General features: G+C 36.1%; 1 protein-coding gene across 2 annotated transcripts in view; it reads right to left on the reverse strand.

Annotated features, from left to right (window-relative positions):
- LOC129952791 (protein Shroom) overlaps nucleotides 1-20,085 on the reverse strand; it is a 227,332-nt gene that overhangs the window by 195,178 nt on the left and 12,069 nt on the right. The window contains exons 1-2 of one of the 2 annotated variants that reach the window (XM_056065614.1): nucleotides 12,954-12,970; nucleotides 2,157-2,875 (exon numbers count right to left, since the gene is read on the reverse strand). In XM_056065614.1, the coding sequence (XP_055921589.1) occupies nucleotides 2,157-2,444 (288 nt within the window). In that variant the 5' untranslated portion in view covers nucleotides 2,445-2,875; nucleotides 12,954-12,970. Of the gene's footprint in view, nucleotides 1-2,156; nucleotides 2,876-12,953; nucleotides 12,971-20,085 lie in introns of those variants that run through there. The other variant, XM_056065613.1, reaches the window with a different exon arrangement.

Consider the following 20,085-nt stretch of genomic DNA (forward strand, 5'->3'; position numbering starts at 1 on the left):
TCGCGTCGCTTCGGTCGTTGTATAACCATATTCGGGTTTCAAAAAGACCATCTCCATCAGAAACCAAACAGAGATCTGCCAGAGCTCACTCTAAGATGTTAATGAAAAATAGGAAACCCCTCGAGAGCAGAGAACCCTTTGCGCATGAAAATAATAAAAGAACTTAAATTAAATACTTGAAGCCTAAAAAAGATGCCCTTCACTGGGTTTTGCGTCTGCCCGTTCGTCGTGCGTCTTCATCGTTGTTGTTGTTGGGGTTGTGTCATCGGACAATGGCTAGCGATATGGCGACTATACATTCAAGCCAGTCAGCCTTTATGACTCATTGCAGCTTTATGCAGTTTTAATAGTGAACTCACTGCAGTCCGTGTTCTTAAGTATCTTTTTTATCTATACAGCTACACGCCTGAACGCCCAGTCAAGGAACAACTTTAAGAAAAAGTCATTCCGCGCATTCAGATATCTTGACTTGCGCTGCTGTCTAGGTTAGGTGTGTGTATGGTGTTATGGGCTCCATTCGTAGGCAGGTTTTTTGAATACGACCTTATTTTTTTGTCTTCAACAGAAATTCCATTAAACTCACTCACCTGTGGCCAGGTAAGTATAAGTAGTAGTTGGTTCTTGGGTTGAAGGTAGAACAACTGGACCAAGCCCTCGCATGTTCGCCTTCACGCTGCACCCTTATATGGGTTCGTTGAGTAGTGTAAAGTGTAAGCGTAGCGTAATCTTCCCAGGAACAAAAAAAAAACAAGACAACAACAAAAAAAAAACGAAATCAAGTTGCTTCTCCAAGAATCTTAAAGGTCAAAAGATGGCTCTCGAACTTAAAGCTGATGTTTTAAGAGCTGATTCCCAAGAATGAATGAAGGAAAAACAACGAAAGTGTCATTATAACATCAGCATTTAATTGTTTTGACTTTTCGCCGGTTACATTTTTCGTTCTGTTTTTTTTTTTTTTGTTTGTTAGTTCTGTTTGATTCTCTTCTTCTGGTTAAATTATGTAAACGGATATGTTAATAGTGTTTAATTGCTACGAGCTACTGGAGTACCTATGTAAGACTTTAAAAGGGAGTCGTTGGTTTTATAGACTTACATAAATGGTGTATAATTTCTTTTATATTAATGGAGGCACATTAGGAGCACTTTTCTGTCGTAAACAAATATTGTCTAGGGTTATGGTTCTTTTTTTTTCAAAGCTGATATGCTTCTTAAGAACTTTAAAGCTGATTCCATGAAATTCTTAAAAAATATTCCATTGTTTTATAACCATTAAAATATTAACTTGTTTTTAAAGGGTGAGGAACATCATGGTTGAAAAAAATTTCAGAATTATTTTTAAGCCAAAGGAACATACATTTTAAGGGTTTTATCTGCTACTTCTTTAATATTGGAATGCCACAAGGTTCCAGTTTGGTAACTTTATGTTTTTTTCGGGCAGAATATTAATTTAAAGTAAAAAATAAAGTAGTAGATGAAGTAGCATGGTTTTTACTGTCTGTTCTCTTAAGAAATTTTTCAACACAATTTTTTCAACTTGCCATGTGAAACTAGCGACAAGTAGAGACTTAACTACGAAAACAAGCACTTAGAGAGGGAACAAGACAAGGTGGAACCATTTTGAACTGCTTGCAATCTTCCAAGATAGAGTGTTTTACAAACACATCGTCTGAATTCAGCATAAAATGTTTTTTTTTTTTACTTTAAAGTTGATGCCTCTAAGTTTTTTGAGCCTTTTAATCTCTGTTTGCACTTAAGCAAGACAAAATCTTGACAGAATTGTTTGACAGATTCAAAATTTGGACTTTCATATCTATTTCATAAAAATACTTGGCCATTTGCAAGTTACGCTCCTTTTTTGACTTCTGCTGATTTGCGAATGCAAAATGATACTAAGGTATTGATTTAGTACTTTTACCTGTCAAAAAATTATGACAATGTGTCATCCGTGTAAATACGTATTAATAAAAACAATAGCGACTTAAGTTCATTACTATATTTGTATGTGTATCGATCAATTTATAAATAAACCATCTGATGAAGTTAAATCTACTAAACTAGTACATTTAATGACATCTGACAGTTATTTTATTTTGGTCTATTTTTCACTACTTGAAACCACAGTTTTATTGTTTATTATTATTTCTTTAATAACTCACCTGAATAGATCCAGCTACGGATGCAGAGCTAAAGCTTCCACTGCTTATGTCAGAAATCGGTGTAAACTGTTTCCGCATGATGGCAGTTGAGTTTTCTTTATTTTTTAAATTGACACTTTGTGTTTGTGATTTCATTGACATAATGACAAGTGTAGATTTATGTTGTGCTTTATATTGCTCTTGTTGTTGTAGTTGTTGTTGATGTTGCTGATGTTGATCTTGCTGCAATTGTTGTTGTTGTAGTTGTTGTTGATCTTCTTGATGATGATTATTATTTCTCATAACCATGGCAAAAATTATTATACAATTTATTTTATACTATATATCAACTTATTTATAGCTACCGACACTAGCACTATCCGAAACTAATTTATTATTATTAGTACCACAATGAAAATAGTAACTTTTTGACATATTGATTGACATTTCTATTTTGTTGCACCATAAACCTTCTCTTTTTTCAAAACTCATATACACACGTAGAAGGTACAAAAGGTGCAAGAAATTTCTTAAATATTTTCAAATATTAAGGTTAAGAAATAAAACAAAACATAATAACAAAATTATGGAAACAAAGTAGGCTAGTTCACAATATTTTGTTTGGCCTTAAATTACATTAGAGAAAAATGTCGTATACACATGTTACGTATCCGTAAGTTGTTTTTATTTTTTTAATTTTATTGGCAATATTATGGTGTGCCTATGCGAGGAAGTAGTATCTGAAACGAGAAAGAGAAAAAATAAATAAAAAACAGATCAAATTAGTTCGACTGTCAATTCATTGAGTTGGAAAAAAGTTAATTTAAGCTTATAACAAATCACTGTCACGCATTCCGCTTGATATACGAGTACAACGGGCGACATAGACAACAAAACACATGAGCTTGTTATGCAAGATAAAAAGTACTGGATTAAGTTCTTGGTGTGGCGCCAGCCTTATGTATGTAGTTATAACTAGAAGTGTAACCGTCACCTAGGTCAAGAGAATAATAATTGTAGTTGCTATGTGGCATGGAATGCAGCCATTCTTGTACACCCTCCAGAAAAGTATTGATTTTGACATTTCAGTGGCATGATTCAAGATATTTGATTTTCTTTTTTGTTTAAAAGGTTTAAAAACGAATAAAAATAATATAAGTAAATCATTATGTTATTAAATGCAAAAATAAAATGTAAGGCTATTCACCTTAAAGCTGACTCTACATTTGAATATATATGTACAACATTTACTTCTTGTGTTATTATGTTAATTATATACATATTTATTTTTTATCCTCACGATTTATTCAAATTTTATTTCTCTAGGCGATATAGAAATATAATACTACCGGGGCTGTTGCTGCTGTTTCTGTTTCTGTTTTTTTTTTGCTATGTTGTTGGTGCCGGAGATAATTATCTTTTAATAAATTCTTCTGAGTTGATACCGTTTCTATTATTGGCGTTGTATAATAATAAGCTTTATTTATTTTTTGTACATATATTGAAAGATTGATATAGGACAAATTTTAATTCCATTCCATTTGCGGATTATAATTTCAAATGAGATCAGTTCAAGGTTTCAGCATGGTATAGACACTCTGTTTCGCAGAATTAATGACAGTTTGTCACTGAACACGAGATTTTTCGTTGAATTTAGCCAACATTTAAATTTACCGCCATTTGTTTATCTGAGTACTAACACACTTTTAAGTTAAAGATGACAGCTGGTGGCTTAGGAAGACACGCAAAACTTCACAGTCACGTTCCTTTTTATTTACACTGATGTCAAATTGAGAGTATGAACGAAACTTTTATTTACGTGTGAACAAGATTATTCTCATTCTTAAGTTCATCAAACATTCAAACATATAGAACGAATTCATTAAATTTTCACCATAACAGTAAACACGCAATTCCGCAACGTATTAATGGTGAAATTATTAATGTTGTAAATATGGCTTAATTCGCTCAAAATGCGATTTTAAATCTGAGTTAGAACAAATCAAATAGAACATAAAAACAAATACAAAATGTCCCCTCTTTCTTTGTTTTTAAGCCTAGTACATACTTGTGAACCATCTTGTGAACCCATACAAATTTCAGTTTTTGGTTCACCCGTGAACTTGCTCGTGAAGCTGAGTGGAGAAAAAAGTGGAGAGTTTTCGTTCACGGGCAATTCACGTGCAGAATGTACGGGAACTGTTGGTGAAGCTGAAGTCAAATGTTTACAACGTGTACTCACAAGTGTGTACCAGTGAGCAATGTCAAAAGTTCACTTTCACCACTGGCGAACGTTCACTTCACGAGGAAGTATGTACTAGGCTTTAACGTCAAACACATGACTTTGGAGAGATGTCGACTCTTTCTTTGTTGTAAACGTCAAACACATGACTTTGAAGAGGTGTCCCCTCTTTCTTTGTTGTAAATGTCAAACACATGACTTTGAAGAGGTGTCCCCTCTTTCTTTGTTGTAAACGTCAAACACATGACTTTGGAGAGGTGACAAATTGATTCAGGAGTGCAATTACGTTAATGCTATCTTTTTGTTCTTCAACTGTTAAGTTGTATAGACAGATTAGTTAAATTCTAAATTGGATTTTGGACTGATTTTGAAAGAAGTCAACTTCATCATAAAGCGGTCCTTCGATTTGACTCTTTTGAGGTCACTCATTTAGTCATTTGATTTATTTTTATCCTTTTTAAATCAAATGGAATGGGATCAAATTTAAAAATGATTTGAATCAACAAACAATGAGAACTTGACGAACTGTCAAACTTTTGTCAATATCGAAAATGACAGCAACCAACACATTTGACTTTATTGATGAATAAAGCATAAGGATTAGAAGAAATTTCTTCCAGTTTTGCACGAATTTCATTCGACTGCGAACAAGAATATTTTCCTTTTTTAATTTATTAAACACATCGAAAGATTTCGTTTAATTTTCACCGTGAAAGTACGCATCTGAAGTGAAACGAATTTTTTTCGGCTAACGAAAACCACAGCGGAAAAATATTTGTGGAGAGTTCTATTAGCTGTCAAAAACAATTGATTTCCCGACCTATCTCCTGGGGTTCTTCCTGTAATGTCTCGCCTTGATCTGAAACGACAAGATCGGCCTTACTACCCGACTTCCTTTTGTTCCTGTCTGTGACGTGGTAGCGCATGCTATCACGTAAGGAACGCCACATTGCCCTGCAATCTTTAACTGGAATTCAAAAAACCTTACATACGGAATTCTATTTATTAACATTTTATTGAGCAGTTAGCACATGGAGTTTTCATTTCTGCAGCTATGAATATTACACTAGAGGCTCACAACGGCTCAATTATTTTTGTGAAGCCTATGCTCCAACTTCCAAATAGCTTCACTGGCTTCGACCAACGAGGCCAGTTTCTTTCCTTCTTTTTTTTTCTTTGGCTTATTTTTTGGAAGTTGAAGTTCACTGCTTGTCTTCATCACTTCATCACCACATCACCAAAAACATCCTGAGTTTCCGATTCAGAAATGTAATGTTGGAACACATTAGAAAAATCCATTTTATTGAATTTTAGACCAAAGATAAATCCAAATCAAAACACTGAAGGTCACGTGTAAACGATTTTTTTCCATTTTAATTTGTAAAAAAATTTGTTCAATAAATAAATTAAGCGTCAAAATTTCACCAGGCAATTAAATTGGGAACGAAAAGAGTGGAGAATTGTACTAAAAAATCTAGTACAACTATCCACTAAAATGACACATTTCGTCGTTCAGCAGCGTACTGAAAACCGAAAAGAACAGCGAAATATAGGAAATTTCATTTTGCATCAGCAGCGTACTAGGCTTGAAGTTAAACACTCAAAATGTAAAAAAAATAAATAGGTGTCAAATCGTCATCTAGGAACTGTCAAGTAATATTGTATGAAATTTCAACATGACGGATATAATTGAACTGACAGTAAAATTTCCTATACCTAAGCAATTGAAATGGAGTGTAAATTATCTTATTTACACGTATGACAACTAAAGTGTAATGTAAATTAGAATGTAAATGTTAATGTCACAAAACCTTTAACAATTAAAATACATAATAAATGTGGTATACTTGGTATTGGGAGAAAGGTGTTTCGTTTCATTAATGTAAAGTTTTTTCAACTTGAGTTTTCTGGTTTAGTTTTTTTTACATCTCATTCCAATCATGGTAATTAAAAAACAAATTTAAATCAGACCTTAATTAAAAGCTTTGAATGAGAGTCATATCATTCTGTTTAAAATTGTGTCAAATTAAGATAAAATGTCTCCAGAAGTTCAAAAATTTTAGGTCTATTTTATAAATTTCTAAAGAGAAAATGTTGAGGAAAAAACAAGAACAAGAGTCCGCTAGTATTTTTTTAAGTTTCTGATTAAAATCAAAATTAAAAATCATACCATGAACCCACTCACGCCACAATTCGCTTTAAATAATTATCATTCTCGTCCGACAACACTGCGCTCTGAATTAATTTTCACCTCGTTAAGATATTTCTATAGCTTTTAAGTCGGCCTTAACATTTTTCTTTACTTTTTTTCGTTTATAGGAAAGATATGTTTTTCTCTCTTGTTCATTTTAAAAAATAGTTGCAACACAAGTTCTGAAGATTAGATGTCACAACATAAATAGAATTAAAAACAGAAGAAGATACAAAAAAAGTATAAAAACATAATAATAATGTTAAGGAATGCAGAAGACCATCTTCTTCGCCAACCTCAACATGCGCGCACAGCACTTTATACGTTATACCTGCTCCTGGCGGCTGCTCCCGCCATATTCAACTCACACCGCAAAATGTCTGGAGATTTAGAAAAATCTCATTCTAATCTTCACAGGGGGTTCCAAGTAACAAAGTTACCAATAAGTAGGTATATGAAGTTTGTGCGGGCGCGAACGGGCTGAGGGGGAAATTATGATTTGTCCGCCATGTTTGTCCTGTCTCTTTGGACATGACACAACGATGCTATACTATGCTCTGCCACAACCTGCTGGCTTTGATTATTCCTTATAATTCGCACAACAAGCCTAAGGCTTCTAATAGATGTCTGAAGCCGAGGATGAGGAATGAAGAACCAACGAACCTATGCCAACTGATTGAGTCTTCTTCTCTCAAAGCTACCAGCCTATGTAGTCTCGAGAATTTGATGGTGGTGTGGTGGCTTGTATGGCCTTACCGGTCTTACCAATCCAAACCCCGATATGGTCTGTTCAAGTCCGCATCAAAGAAAATGATGTGATCATAGAGGTTGGGCACACCATGATGACCATGGATGATGATCATCAAGATGATGGAACTGTAGAAAAATAGACTTCGCATTTCTCAAATAGCTTCATAGTGGTTCTGACTACCGTCTTCGTCTTCGCCTTCGGTAGGTTGGTTGGTCTTCATCATCGTCATAGCTTGAATGTGACCTTGTGCATCCTTCTGCGCGCATGTGCCGCCGCCATCCATGGCCGCCGCCCAACCAACTCGTAATTATTGTGTTTTCCCTCCTCCTATAGCCTTATCTTCGTTTGTATATCTCTCTGACAGTAGTAGAGGCTGGCGCGCCAGTAAATTTGTCCAGTTTTATCTATATACGAACGATGTGCTTCAGCTTTTAGCTCCAGCTCCAGGTCTAGTCTTAGTAAAGTAATGATGATGGCCATGAAAATGCGGAACATTTTCTTCTGGTTGCTCAGCACACACACACCATCTCTGATGCACTCACTGGACTAACCATACAACTCATCATTTAAGTTTAAATCGGATTGCACGCGTATCTTTTAGGCACATAAGTATTAGGTAGGTTTATAGGTAGGTAAGTTATAGATAAGTTCTTATTTTTCCTCATCGCCTTTACGTATCGACGATGTCTATCACGAATCGGATTACAGATTTTCAAGACTTATGGTGTTTGACCACGGAATGTATGAATAGAGGAATTTATTAATATCGTTAATTTGACTAAAAATTCGTTCAAGCTAATTGTGTTTTGGGCATTAGGAATATAAATTAAGAGAAAGCTGGATCCCATGGATCATATAGAACTTACACCCCCCTTTATTTTATTACAAACGCCCGGCCATGAAATTACAGAAATGTCAATATTCTTAAGAAGCGAAATTTGTGTGGTTCTTTAGTTTTTGTTCTTCAAATTGACAGCTGTCACTTTTCATAGACGGATTCTATTTTGGATTTTACGACTGATTTTCACAATAGTTTGACGTCTATCAAGTTTTCAGGTTTCTTCAAAATAAACCAATAGGTTAGGTTAAAGTGGCTGCGGATTCAGAATTTAGAGAACTACTTCTTACTAGTCGAAAGAATTTGAGCTTTTTATAATACGAAGAAGATGTTTGATATCCTTTTTAGCTAGTTCACTGGGATTATCAAAATAGCAGTCTTCCAGATGAAGTTTGCGTCTTAATGCAAGCGCAGGGCAAGTGCAGAGAAGGTGGGAGATTGTTTCCTCTTCTTTCTCATCCATACAGCTCCTGCAGAAGTCATTTGAGGCTACACCAAGTCGTATAGCGTGTCTGCTTATAAAACAGGGTCCCGTAGGGACACATATTAGGGAGCTAATATGAAGTCTGCTTTGAGATAACAAGTCTTTAGGTAAAGTAAAGGCCATATGAGTTTTGTGGCTGCGCCAGTTGCTAAATTGTGTCACCTAGAGTTTGCTATCGCAAAAGCTGTTTCTTTTAGCATGAGTTTACACGTAGTTGAAAAAGACATGACGGTTCTATTTTAAGCGAGTTCATCGGCCCGACAATTTCCCGTGATGTCTCTGTGGTCCGGCACCCAACAGAGGTGAATGTTAAATTGCTGCGCCATCTCCATAAGAGACGATCGACAGTCGGAGGCCGTTGGAGATTTGTTTGAGACACCATTAAGAGACTTAATAGCAGCCTGACTGTCAGAGAAGATGCAGATATCAGAAGTTGATTTCATGTTTTCTCTAAGCCAGGAGAGAACCTCTTTGATCGCTAAAATTTCCGCTGAATGAGATGCTTAGATTAAGCTTTTCTGAGAACACACCACTACCATCTCACTCATTCGTCTTGAATGTTCCATTCATCTCTGGATGGAATGGATACCTGGAAGTTTTTTCCAAATTGGGGTTTTGGAATAGTGTAGTCTATGTACTTTGGTATAGAACCAAAGAGGTTCAAAATGATGGAGTGTCCCACATTGTTGTTGGTCCATTGAGTTGAGGCGTTGAGTCTTATAGCTGTACTCGCTGCCACTTGTTTGCTGAAGACGTCGAGAGGTGTCAGATGGAGGAGAGTGTCTGAGGGTGTGGTTCTCAATGCCCCGCTTATGCAGAGACATGCAGTGCGTTGGACTCTGCTGAGTTTGTCGTAGTATGTGACTTTCTCCAGTGCAGTCCACCATACTGCAACACCGTACATAAGTATTGGTCGGATGACCGATGTGTATAGCCAATAGGTTATTCGAGGTTGAAAACCCCATTTGCTTCCTATGGTTTTCTTGCAAACGAAAAGAGCTATTGTAGCTTTTTTAACTCTTTCCTCAATATTAGGTTTCCAACTTAATTTCTTGTCAAATCAGACCAAGATATTTGGCTTCATTGGTAAAAATTAGTAAATAAATAAATACATTGGGTGGCGTAACAGTTCGTTTGAGAACTAGGTCCTAGTGACTTACAACTCTCAACCATTCCTGTGTGCGAGTAATGTTGTCAGGGATGGAAGGGACCTACAGTTTTTCGCCGAATTCGAACGGCAAATTTGAGAAAGCACTTTTCATGAGAAGAATTAGTCTTGGAGAATTTGTCAATTCCTCGCAAGAGGCAGCAAATGTGAAAAAAAAAAATTCGATGGCATAGGCATTGATCGAACCCAAGACCTTTGGCATGAAATTCCAACGCACTAACTATCATGCCACGGGTACTACTGAGATCTTGTGTTTCCGTGTAAAAAGTACGAGGAGCCCATCTAGTGAGCTTATTGAGTGCGTTTTGGAGGAGGTCTCTCAGTGTATTAGGATGTTCTCCTGTGACGGCTATAGCAACATCATCGGCATACGCAACCACTCTGTAGCCTTCCCTCTCAGACCTCTACCGACAGACCTTTTCGTATAAAAATCCCCCAACTTATAGTTGATAGTCCTCCTTTTCAGCATTAGATTAATCAACTCACAAATTGAGTATTCGAAGTTCAGGGTCGTTATAGCAGAAGTGAAAGCGGGTGTGTCACCGTTGTTGAAAGCGCCTTCAATTTCCAGGAAGGCCACCAGCTCTTACCAGAGTGTGTAAGGCTGTTTCTACCGATTTGCCTTTGCAATAAGCATGATGAGACATCAATAGTCTCTTATCAATGCCATTACGTACATCGTTCCAGAGTTTTGAGAATGACTGATGACAGGCTAATAGGTCTTAGATCTTTAGGGTTGACATGCGAGCTACTTTTACTTCTTTCCATCGCTGAGGTATATAGACCAGATCTAGACAACTTTTGAAGATCATCTCAACGATGGACAAAGTTATATCAATGGTAAGTTGTAGCTCAGCTGGTACGATTTGATCTGGACCTGGAGATTTATAAGGTTGGAAACTATTCAGAACCCATGTCAATTTTTCCTTTGTAACAAGACCTGGTTTGTTGTATTAACGGATCTGGGAAGTGGGTGTCTGGTAGCAGGTTTAGTGTTTCTTCTCTAACATGGAGTTAGTCCATGTACGATCTGCGTTTTTAAGACAACACTGCATGGTTGGATTTGTCGAGAGAATCTTCCTTATCCTTGATGCCTCCGAGGATTTAACCAATGTATAATGAACTATTTTGTCAGATACACATTAAGGTATATAGCTTACCTGTTAAGATGAGCTGTTCTCTAACACATCAAACAATAAAAACAAAGTATCAGTCATTAAACTCCACCTCCAAAAACTCGTTTGACCTGTGATAGAATGGGAAAGATTTATAGAAATGCTTCATAGAGATTATGTTAGAGCCATTTTGTCGCATTGAGAAAAATAACCTTAAAACCTTTACTAAGACTGAAAGTAGGAGTGCAGTAGTCAGTGTCTACCGAGATAATATCTAAGGGAATCAATTTCGTTGTGTTGCTGTGACCATAAGGTTTTGACAACCAGCTGTTTGATTCCTTCAGCCTAATAGCGCTGCAGGAAACTATGTATTTAATAAAAAGGTCGATTGGTAGAAGATCCAAAATAACGTTTAAGGCATCTGTTGGGCAAGTACGCATGGCCCTTCTTTAGCTTATAAATATTATAGGCTTTGCTAAGCAGGCCACCACACAATCGACCCATATGTTAAGATTGGACGTACTACGGCTGTGTAGATTTGCCCGTAAGATAAGCATGCTGAGAGCTTTCGAGAGGTCGTCCAACTAGAATTTCTCTAATTTGGTAATCAAGAATGCGCAAGGTTTTAAGCATAAAAGATGTTAAGCTTATTGGTCTGAAATCCTTCGCGGATTCGTGGCCTCACCTATCCACTTTCGGGATAAAAACTACTTTGACCTGTCTCCACGACATGGGCACATGTTTGAGAAGGAGGCATCCTTTGAAAATTTGTTCCAGCCATGAAGCTGCCATATCATGCAACTTTTGAAGCATAACTGGCAGTATGCCATCCATGGCTGGGGATTTATATGGAGAAGAAGTATTGATGGCCCTCAAAATATCCATAGCTCCATATGAGCTACGTTCAGCTCTGTGGTTTCAAGCGGTTCGGGGGTATCACTCTCGCAACCCGGAAAGTTCGTCTTTATCAGTAGCTCAAGAGATTCGGCTGGAGAGGCTGTCCAGGGTCCATCAGGCTTTTTTAGAAATGAAGGTTTACTATGTTCCTTCGATAAAACTTTTCTAAGCCTTGCAGAGTACTTTATGTCTTCGATTGATTGACAGTATTTTCTTCAGCCTTGTCTTTTGGCTGATTAAAGGGCTTGCTTGTAAATTTTAAGAGAGTCTTTATAGGGTTGGTAAAACTTATGTTTGTGTCAGATATTGAAAATTGTACTCGTCATTTTCTTAATACTGGACAGTTCTTCATTCCACAAAGAAGGAAGGGTTTTACGGCTATATTAACCTTTTGATGTGACTTATTATGAAATTTCCTATTCCTTAACCTTGTTCCAAAATTTAAGTTGGAGTTCTTTATAGGTTGTCAAACTTCCGTCAATATGAGAAATGACAGCCACTAACACTTTGCAAAAATTAAAGTTGGTGTCAACTTTGAATTTATTGGTGAATAAAGCATATAGAAATTTCTACCAGTATTTTTGTATGGTTAAAAGAGCACAAGAGATTAAAAGCGAAATTAAATAAAAACGTCAAAAAAATATTCAACCAATTTTGTGCGCTGCGGAAAAATGGACTTACATAATATCTATAGAAAATGCATCTCAATTTCTCCACTTGATTTAATATGCAATCAAAGATTTCACTTAGTCGTATTCCCTGTCAAAATAAAATTTGCATCTAAGTAACACACAAATTTCATCTCAAGCAAACCATCTATCGCTTCTGGTTGATAAAGCCATTAATTATGTATTCTGTTTATTATTTCTTTCTTATATCAAGACCCAACAACTATTATGTACCTTAAAGCTTATGACACCACCGCACCGGAATGTTACAGCAGCGACAGTCCCTTTGGGGCGGTGGAAATTGAAACTAATAATAGGAAATAACTGACAGCACATCTATATCCACTACTTGGTTCATTCACAATTCAAATTGAATGTTATGTTATGGAAATTTGATTACAACAACAATAAACCTTAAGTCGCACAACAAAACAAAATAAAACACACATAAAACACACTCAGACCTTAGACTCATAGCGCAGCGACAAAAGCTGGCGGATTTGACAGCTGCAGATGGCGATGGCGGCTTGTTGGCGGCTAACCGACGAACTAAACTAACAAAACGAGGCGGACGGCAGGCAGATGAAATTAAAAATTCACAATGACTAATGGTGTCGTTGTTCGCGCTTAAATATTCGCATGCTTGGTGCATGCATGTTGCATATGCATATTTTTTTATTGCATGAAGTGCGCATGGTTTTTTTGTTTTTGCTGTTCATGGAATATCGTGGTGAGAAACTGAGTGCGATCGACAGTCGACATTTATTGCTTGTGAATTTCTTAGGTCACCAGGTCAATTCCAAGTCGCTCATTCACAATAGAGTGTTTTTAGTTGTACAACACTGACAGACAGAGGGAGATAGTTAGGGTAAAGAATGCATTTGAAATGTAGTACTTCCTTCAATGATCATCAATATTCAAGGCCTTTGAGGTTATTTAAACAATCAAATTGCAAGTCTACTCATAAATCATTGTGTTCGGATAAGATTGGAGCATTCTTTGGTTTTGGGCATTATAACCCCCACTCATAGCTTTATATACATAACTCTACAACATGCGGCGGTTACTGGCTTTCACCTCATAAATATTTTAATCTGTGAAAAGCGGACGGACAGCAGCAACAGCACAGCAGCTGTTGTCCGCTTCTGATACTTGCGCTGGCATTTGATGATGAACAAGAACGAGTATAACTATGAACAACAAACGAGACTGCAGTGCATAATCTAGCAGAGCTTATATTCTAAAGATTGATTCTTTCTTAAAGACGTTCTTCACAATGGTTATTCACAGAGTGTGCAATGATGTAGCTCAACCTATATAAACGCATAGCTACATAAGTTGGATGGCCTTAGTAGGTCTTGCAATTCTGCTCTTGGAATAACATTAACCTAAAATTTTATATGATGGAAGATGTGATGTTGATGCATCTTCAAGCTATACATAAAGTGAGAAAGATGCTTTAAGAAATAGAATGGAATTCCTTATTGATTGGTGATGATGTTGACCTTCGCACTGGATGAAATGGAATTCTATGTTTAAACTTTTCCCCCAGAGTTATCTTCTCGTCTTTTGCTTCTTCTCAAAAAAGTTGTCGAGTCAGATTGAACAGTCTATCTATATACATAAGTGGCCTAGATACAATTCAGCCAACTCAACTGACACATGACATGTGAGTTGAGTATCGATTCAATTTAATTTAAATTAAACCTTCTTTTGACAGGTTTCCTTGGTTCTTAAATCGTGTGCGTCTACACATCATTGCCAGATAAATGTTTCTTTTACACCAAAAGAGAATTATACGAGTGATATAAATGACAGACGAATTTAATTTATGCAAATCTTTTAACCGGAATTCAAAAATTTGTTTCATTGTAAACATTTTAACGTCGTCGTGCGTCGTCGTCTGTTCGATACAATACAAACAACGAAGGTATCCATACATAATGCCTATTTAATATCAAAGGAAAAGAAAAACAAAAGTTAGACTTTTTGACACATTACGCCTACGGTTACGTCAAATAGATTTATTGCCAAATGGCAGGGTGTCAAGATTTTCCACCATACATCAGATAGAGCTAAAAATATAATGACGGCATCAAAAGACAAAAAAAAAACGCACGTAAAAGTTACTTTATGAATGTTGTAAAGATCTTTGTTTACATTTGGTTATATCTATCTATGTTTTAGATCTTTGGTTTTTGGAATAACTGCAGAAACTAAGTTTCATAGAGTGCAAACTAATTTTTTTTTTTCGTTAAGTTTCCTGTCAGTTGCACTTTCGTTCAATAAAATATAATCAAATGTTTTAAGTGGATAGCACACTATTTACTTAACTTAAATTGTTTTTTTTTTTTAATCTATTTCAACATATGTACATGTATGGTCTTACGATTTAACTTGTTTAAGGATACAAATTATATTTGTTATCAATTGTCAAATGTCAATCAATAGTAGGAAAGAAATAGCTCACTCATGATTTGTATAGGCAAACCTTACAATATTTAATCATATTCAAGAAACAATTTTGAAACAACTTAAACATTACAATTATGTTTGATCAGAAAACTAGCACAAAAGTTTTGTTTTTACTTTATTTGACGTTTCTTATTATTGGAGAAATTAATCTCAAGTCTCACATTTACTTATAAGAATCAATTAAATACCAAATGCTTCTCTCTAGTTGTAATTTTATGGCCGTTTCACCAGTTGAGTCTCAAAATTATAAAACTTCAAGTTGACAGTGACCTTTAGAACTGTCAACTGTCACTTTATTCATATTATCCAAATTCACATTAAAGTTGTTGACATTTCTAAGTTATCTAATTTCTTTCACATTAACCTGTGTGCTTCTTCACCAAGTCCTATTTTCTCTTAACCCTAATCTATTCCTACAACCCAAAACCATTACTTAGGTCAATTTTACAAAAGACAAAAAATAGTAGTTCCTATTTTTATCTTTGTTGTGTCATCTTCTTTAATTCTGTCCTATTTCGAAATTTACCATCACAACACACAACGAGGTCACCGAAAATATTCCAGTCTTGCAAAATAACCAATCGAAGACCTTTGTCTCCAAGAAGAAATAGATAAGACTTTTGTCTTTGGACCTCAGACAGACAGACAGACAGAAAGATAGAAACAAAACGAAAAAAACAATGAATGTAAATTACATTATTTGCATGCAGACATAAACGAAAAAGAGATTTCCCCTCAAGGAGTGCAAGTTCTTGCTCTTGCTTTTGCACTGGAGCCTTCTGGAAATCTATGGTCAAAAGAGATAAGGGGACAGTAATTTATTTCAATCACTTCGCCAGCAGCAACAGCTTCTTCTAACCGTTAAAATTCCTCATTCTTGTTGGAGGATTCTTTGGTGTTTGCATGTAGATGGCTCTGCAAGTCTTTTTTTCTACCCAAGACTGCTGATGATGGTATAGGAAACAGAGGCTAGATTCTAAGTCCATATAGAGGTCCCCGCGAATGACAGCTATCGTGGTTGAAACCGGGCATTAGTTGGAAACCAAAAACTAAGAAAAAAAACCTTGTAAGATTATAAAAATGTACATTGACGATAGAGGACGTTGTCGCGTTGTCTTGGTCCGTTGTTTTGTTGTTGTTGATGTCGTCGTCTTTTTGGTCGTCATCACATAGCATCACCTCCTCCAGGCTGTCGTCCCGTTCCTGTCTGCTTAATACCCTTCAAAGAGGCGAAATGCTTAGTGGAGAGTTAGTTCTTCTTTTATATTGTCGTGATGCCCACTCGCTTCTCATCCATGATGATGATGATGATGATGATGATGACGATGGTGATGATGATGATGATGATGATGATCGTGATGAACTGTTATCTAACCAAAGTCAATTCGCGTGGTTACCCTTTTTCTTCGTCGTCCATCTCCATATCTATCTGCACTGCCACGGATGAGTGCTAGATGGACGGCTTGATGATGATAATAATGACGATGATGATGATGGCAAGTTCTATCATTTGATTTTACCTTGGATGGTGCTGATGATCGACCATGGGATGAAGCATGAAGATGAAGACGCGCGAGGACAACATAGAATTCTTTAAATACAGAACATGAGAGATCCTCATCCTCACAGCCGGGCCGGCCATGCCGAAGGCAGTCGTCATTTTTGTTGTCCGGCGTTGTGTCGCGTTGTCTTGGGATGGGATGTCTTGTCTGGTCTGGTCTGGTCTGGTCAATTTTGTTCGCTGTTCTGTTCTGATGATGTTCTGGCCTGGTCTGTGCCAATGACAACAAGAATATAAGAGGATGTGTGGAGGAAGACGATTTTTTGAAGACGACAACGTCGAAGATGTCGTCGACATTTTATGCACACAAGACATGCAGTTCTTCTTCTTCTTTTTCTATCTAAGTTTGTTTTCTTTTTTTCGCTGTTAATGTATAGGGTAAATTGAATTTGTCGTTTCTTCTTTGAATTAAAATAAAAATGTCAAAATGCATATTTTTATAAATTAAAGATTTAAGTCTTTTTCTCATGACGTTTACGAAATACAGGGTATCACGACGTCAAAATGAATCATCTAAAGAAGTTTGTTTGTGACATATTATTTACCCTAGTGTTTTACAGTTGTCTAATTTCATTCAAATACCATGAACAAAAAAGTGCTATTGTGAATTTAAAATTTATATTTGACAGCTATTATTAAATTTAACTTGGAAGTTGATAAAGTAACCTTCATCTAGAAGTTGTTTAAAAATATTGAGAATTAATCACCTGTCAAATCGTACCTTATGTGTATGTACCTTAATTGTTTGGCCACTTTTTGACAATTTTCACTTTACATATTTTCCTGAACATCCAGTGTAAGATCAGAAGTATCATTTACTATAAACCAAAGTAGTGTCAAAATTAAGGTGAAATTCGAAGATTTTTTTTGCTATGTTTTGGAACGCATCCGTTTTCTTGATTAAGTTGTAATTTTACATTTGACAGTTCACAGTGAACTTTTTGTGTTTGAAATTACTAAAGGCCACAAATGTTTTCAGTTATTAATGATTGTAAAGAAAAAGCATAATACTGGCTTACGGTTCCTTTTGAAGGGGCTTTAAGTTTTTGACATTTTATAACTCAATACTGATATAAACATTGCAATGGCTTAAATATTAAACCAAGCATAGGGTAAGTTCTTCAAGGTTGTACTTATAAAAAACCCACATTATAACCTTTTTCTGTTGATACCTTCAATTTTTTTTATATTGGGTCTACAACCCGTCATCATCATCGTCGTCCTGAGTTTGTGGGTTTTCTTTGGATGATGATTTTCTTTTTCTAACCACATGCCATGATGTAGTCAGGTATTTATAGCCAATTGATTGGCTCCAACGTAATCTCGTCTTATCCCAATCCTCGTGTCTTGCTCCGTCGAGATAATGACGACGACAACCCAAACTGCTCGTCGATGGATGTGGATGCAAGTAACTATACAGATGTGGATATTGTTCTATGGCGCGGTGGTGCTAAAATACGTTCCAAAGTGATGCTGTTTCCATCGTGTTTTCCATCTCCTATAAAATATCATGTATAAATATATCTATGGATGGAGACTTTTGTTCGCCTTCTATAGACTTATAACCTAGGCAATGCCGAAGGTATTTGTCCCGAAACCAGCCAGGCGACGACGCTCGAAGACTACAAATAGCGACGACCGCTGCCGCACCGCACCGCAGCCAACAACAACTTTATGTTACCAACGCTGGGCGCTAGGGGGACTACGATGGGATGCAATGTGTTAGGTTTTTCTGTTTTGTGTGTTTGATGTCTTATGTGTATTTGCCTATGTTGCAACAAGAATTCCGGTTTTTTAGTAGGTTTCAAGTTCTTTGCAATTTTCTTCCTTTCTTTAAAGATCGAATCGAAGAAGTGAGAGGAAAAACTGCAAAAACCGGACGCCAAGAAAAACTAAACAAATTTTCTAACTTCTTATGCCTTAAGTGCATTTGTCTATACATATATTTCCAGTTGACAACAACCTTCGTTGACGACAATCGACCGACCGACGACGATACACAGGGAGCTATTTCCTATTCCTATGCATAAGAAAGTGTAGACAGACCCTTCGCGCACAATGACATTTTGTGTCCCGTGTCTCCTGTCATCGAGATGTCGATATTGCCAAGAGGTATTTATGTATACAGCACAGCGAGCGCCTACAGTAGGTGCTGATAAGCTTACAAGGCATCAAATATATGTTCATATACTTAATGCTTCAATGGCGCCATCAAGCATATCCTTCGTGTTACTTCGAGCTCTCTTCACCATCACCACTTTAAGGAGTAGTACCTACTACTTCTTCCTTAGATGCTTCATTGGAATTTACGCAATAAGTTTTGCACCAAAGACAAAGGCAGCTGGACATAAAAGAGAGAGAGAGCGAAAAACAGTACAAAAAACAGACACAAAAGTAAAAATTAAAATTCAATTAAAATTGACGAATGGTATGGTTGTCATTGAAATTGCAGATAGAAAGATACTCACACAAAAGAGATACCAACATTTCAAACATACAACGAACCAACAAAATAAAAGTAATTTAATATGGACGAACGTTTGACAGAAAGACTTAAGTCTCTGCAAATGACATTTCAGAAGAAAAAAAAACATCAACAACAACTAAAACAAAAAACCATTGAAAGATGGACGCTTGCCTTGGTGACTTTTGTATAAAGGTAAGTACATACTTGTTTTATGTTTAGAGCTTGTGGTGAGTTTTTTCTTTTTGTTTTTAATAAAAACCTGGTATTATGTTTTTGATGATGGAAATTATTTTTATCGGACTTGTAAGAGAAGAGTGTTGTTAACAGTCGCATCATCATCATCAGCATTATTACCATCAACACAATTTTGAATGACAATTTGTGAATTTTCTGCTTTGTGTATCGTGTTGATGACATTTAGACACAAAGACATTTTTTTATTTTCACTGTTGTTTTCAGATTCAAATTCAAGGTAAAATGGGTTGAGGCTGACGGACGGTCAGAATTAAAGAGTGGGATGTTTTTCTTCTTCGTTTTTTTCCTAAGTGAAGATGGACAATGGAAGAGTGTGATGATTCTTTCAATTTTCAAAAAGTGAGACCTAAAATTTGTAATCGGTTGTCGTTAAAGTTAAATTAGAGAAAATGGGAAAAGTTATAAATGGGTTAAAAATACGTGCGTGGAAGCAAAGTATAACAGAACCTTAGTATAGTGTCTGAAAGATCTCATTTAATTTTCTCCAACATGCTTGACAGTTCTTAAAAAGACTTTGAAAGTTAATTTAACGAGTGGAGATTATAGTTCTTTAGTAACGCATGAAGTCAAATGCTCAGTAATTACCCAAATACACGCTTTATCTCAATCTCATAAATCCTTATCACGAGCGTGTTCACATATTATATAGAAGTGGGAAGTTTGTATCCATCATTTTGATATGACAAAGGTAAAGTACCTGGATTTGACGTGAAACGAAAGTTATTGAAGTTTGCGAGAAACTTTGACCTATTTTATTTTTATTTGCAAATTAATCAAAGAAGACAAAACAAGAAAAATAATCTTTAAACATCTCTCAAAACAGCACATTAAGTCATAA

This window comes from Eupeodes corollae, chromosome 3 (assembly GCF_945859685.1).
Source record: "Eupeodes corollae chromosome 3, idEupCoro1.1, whole genome shotgun sequence".
NCBI classification, from domain to species: Eukaryota; Metazoa; Arthropoda; class Insecta; order Diptera; family Syrphidae; genus Eupeodes; species Eupeodes corollae.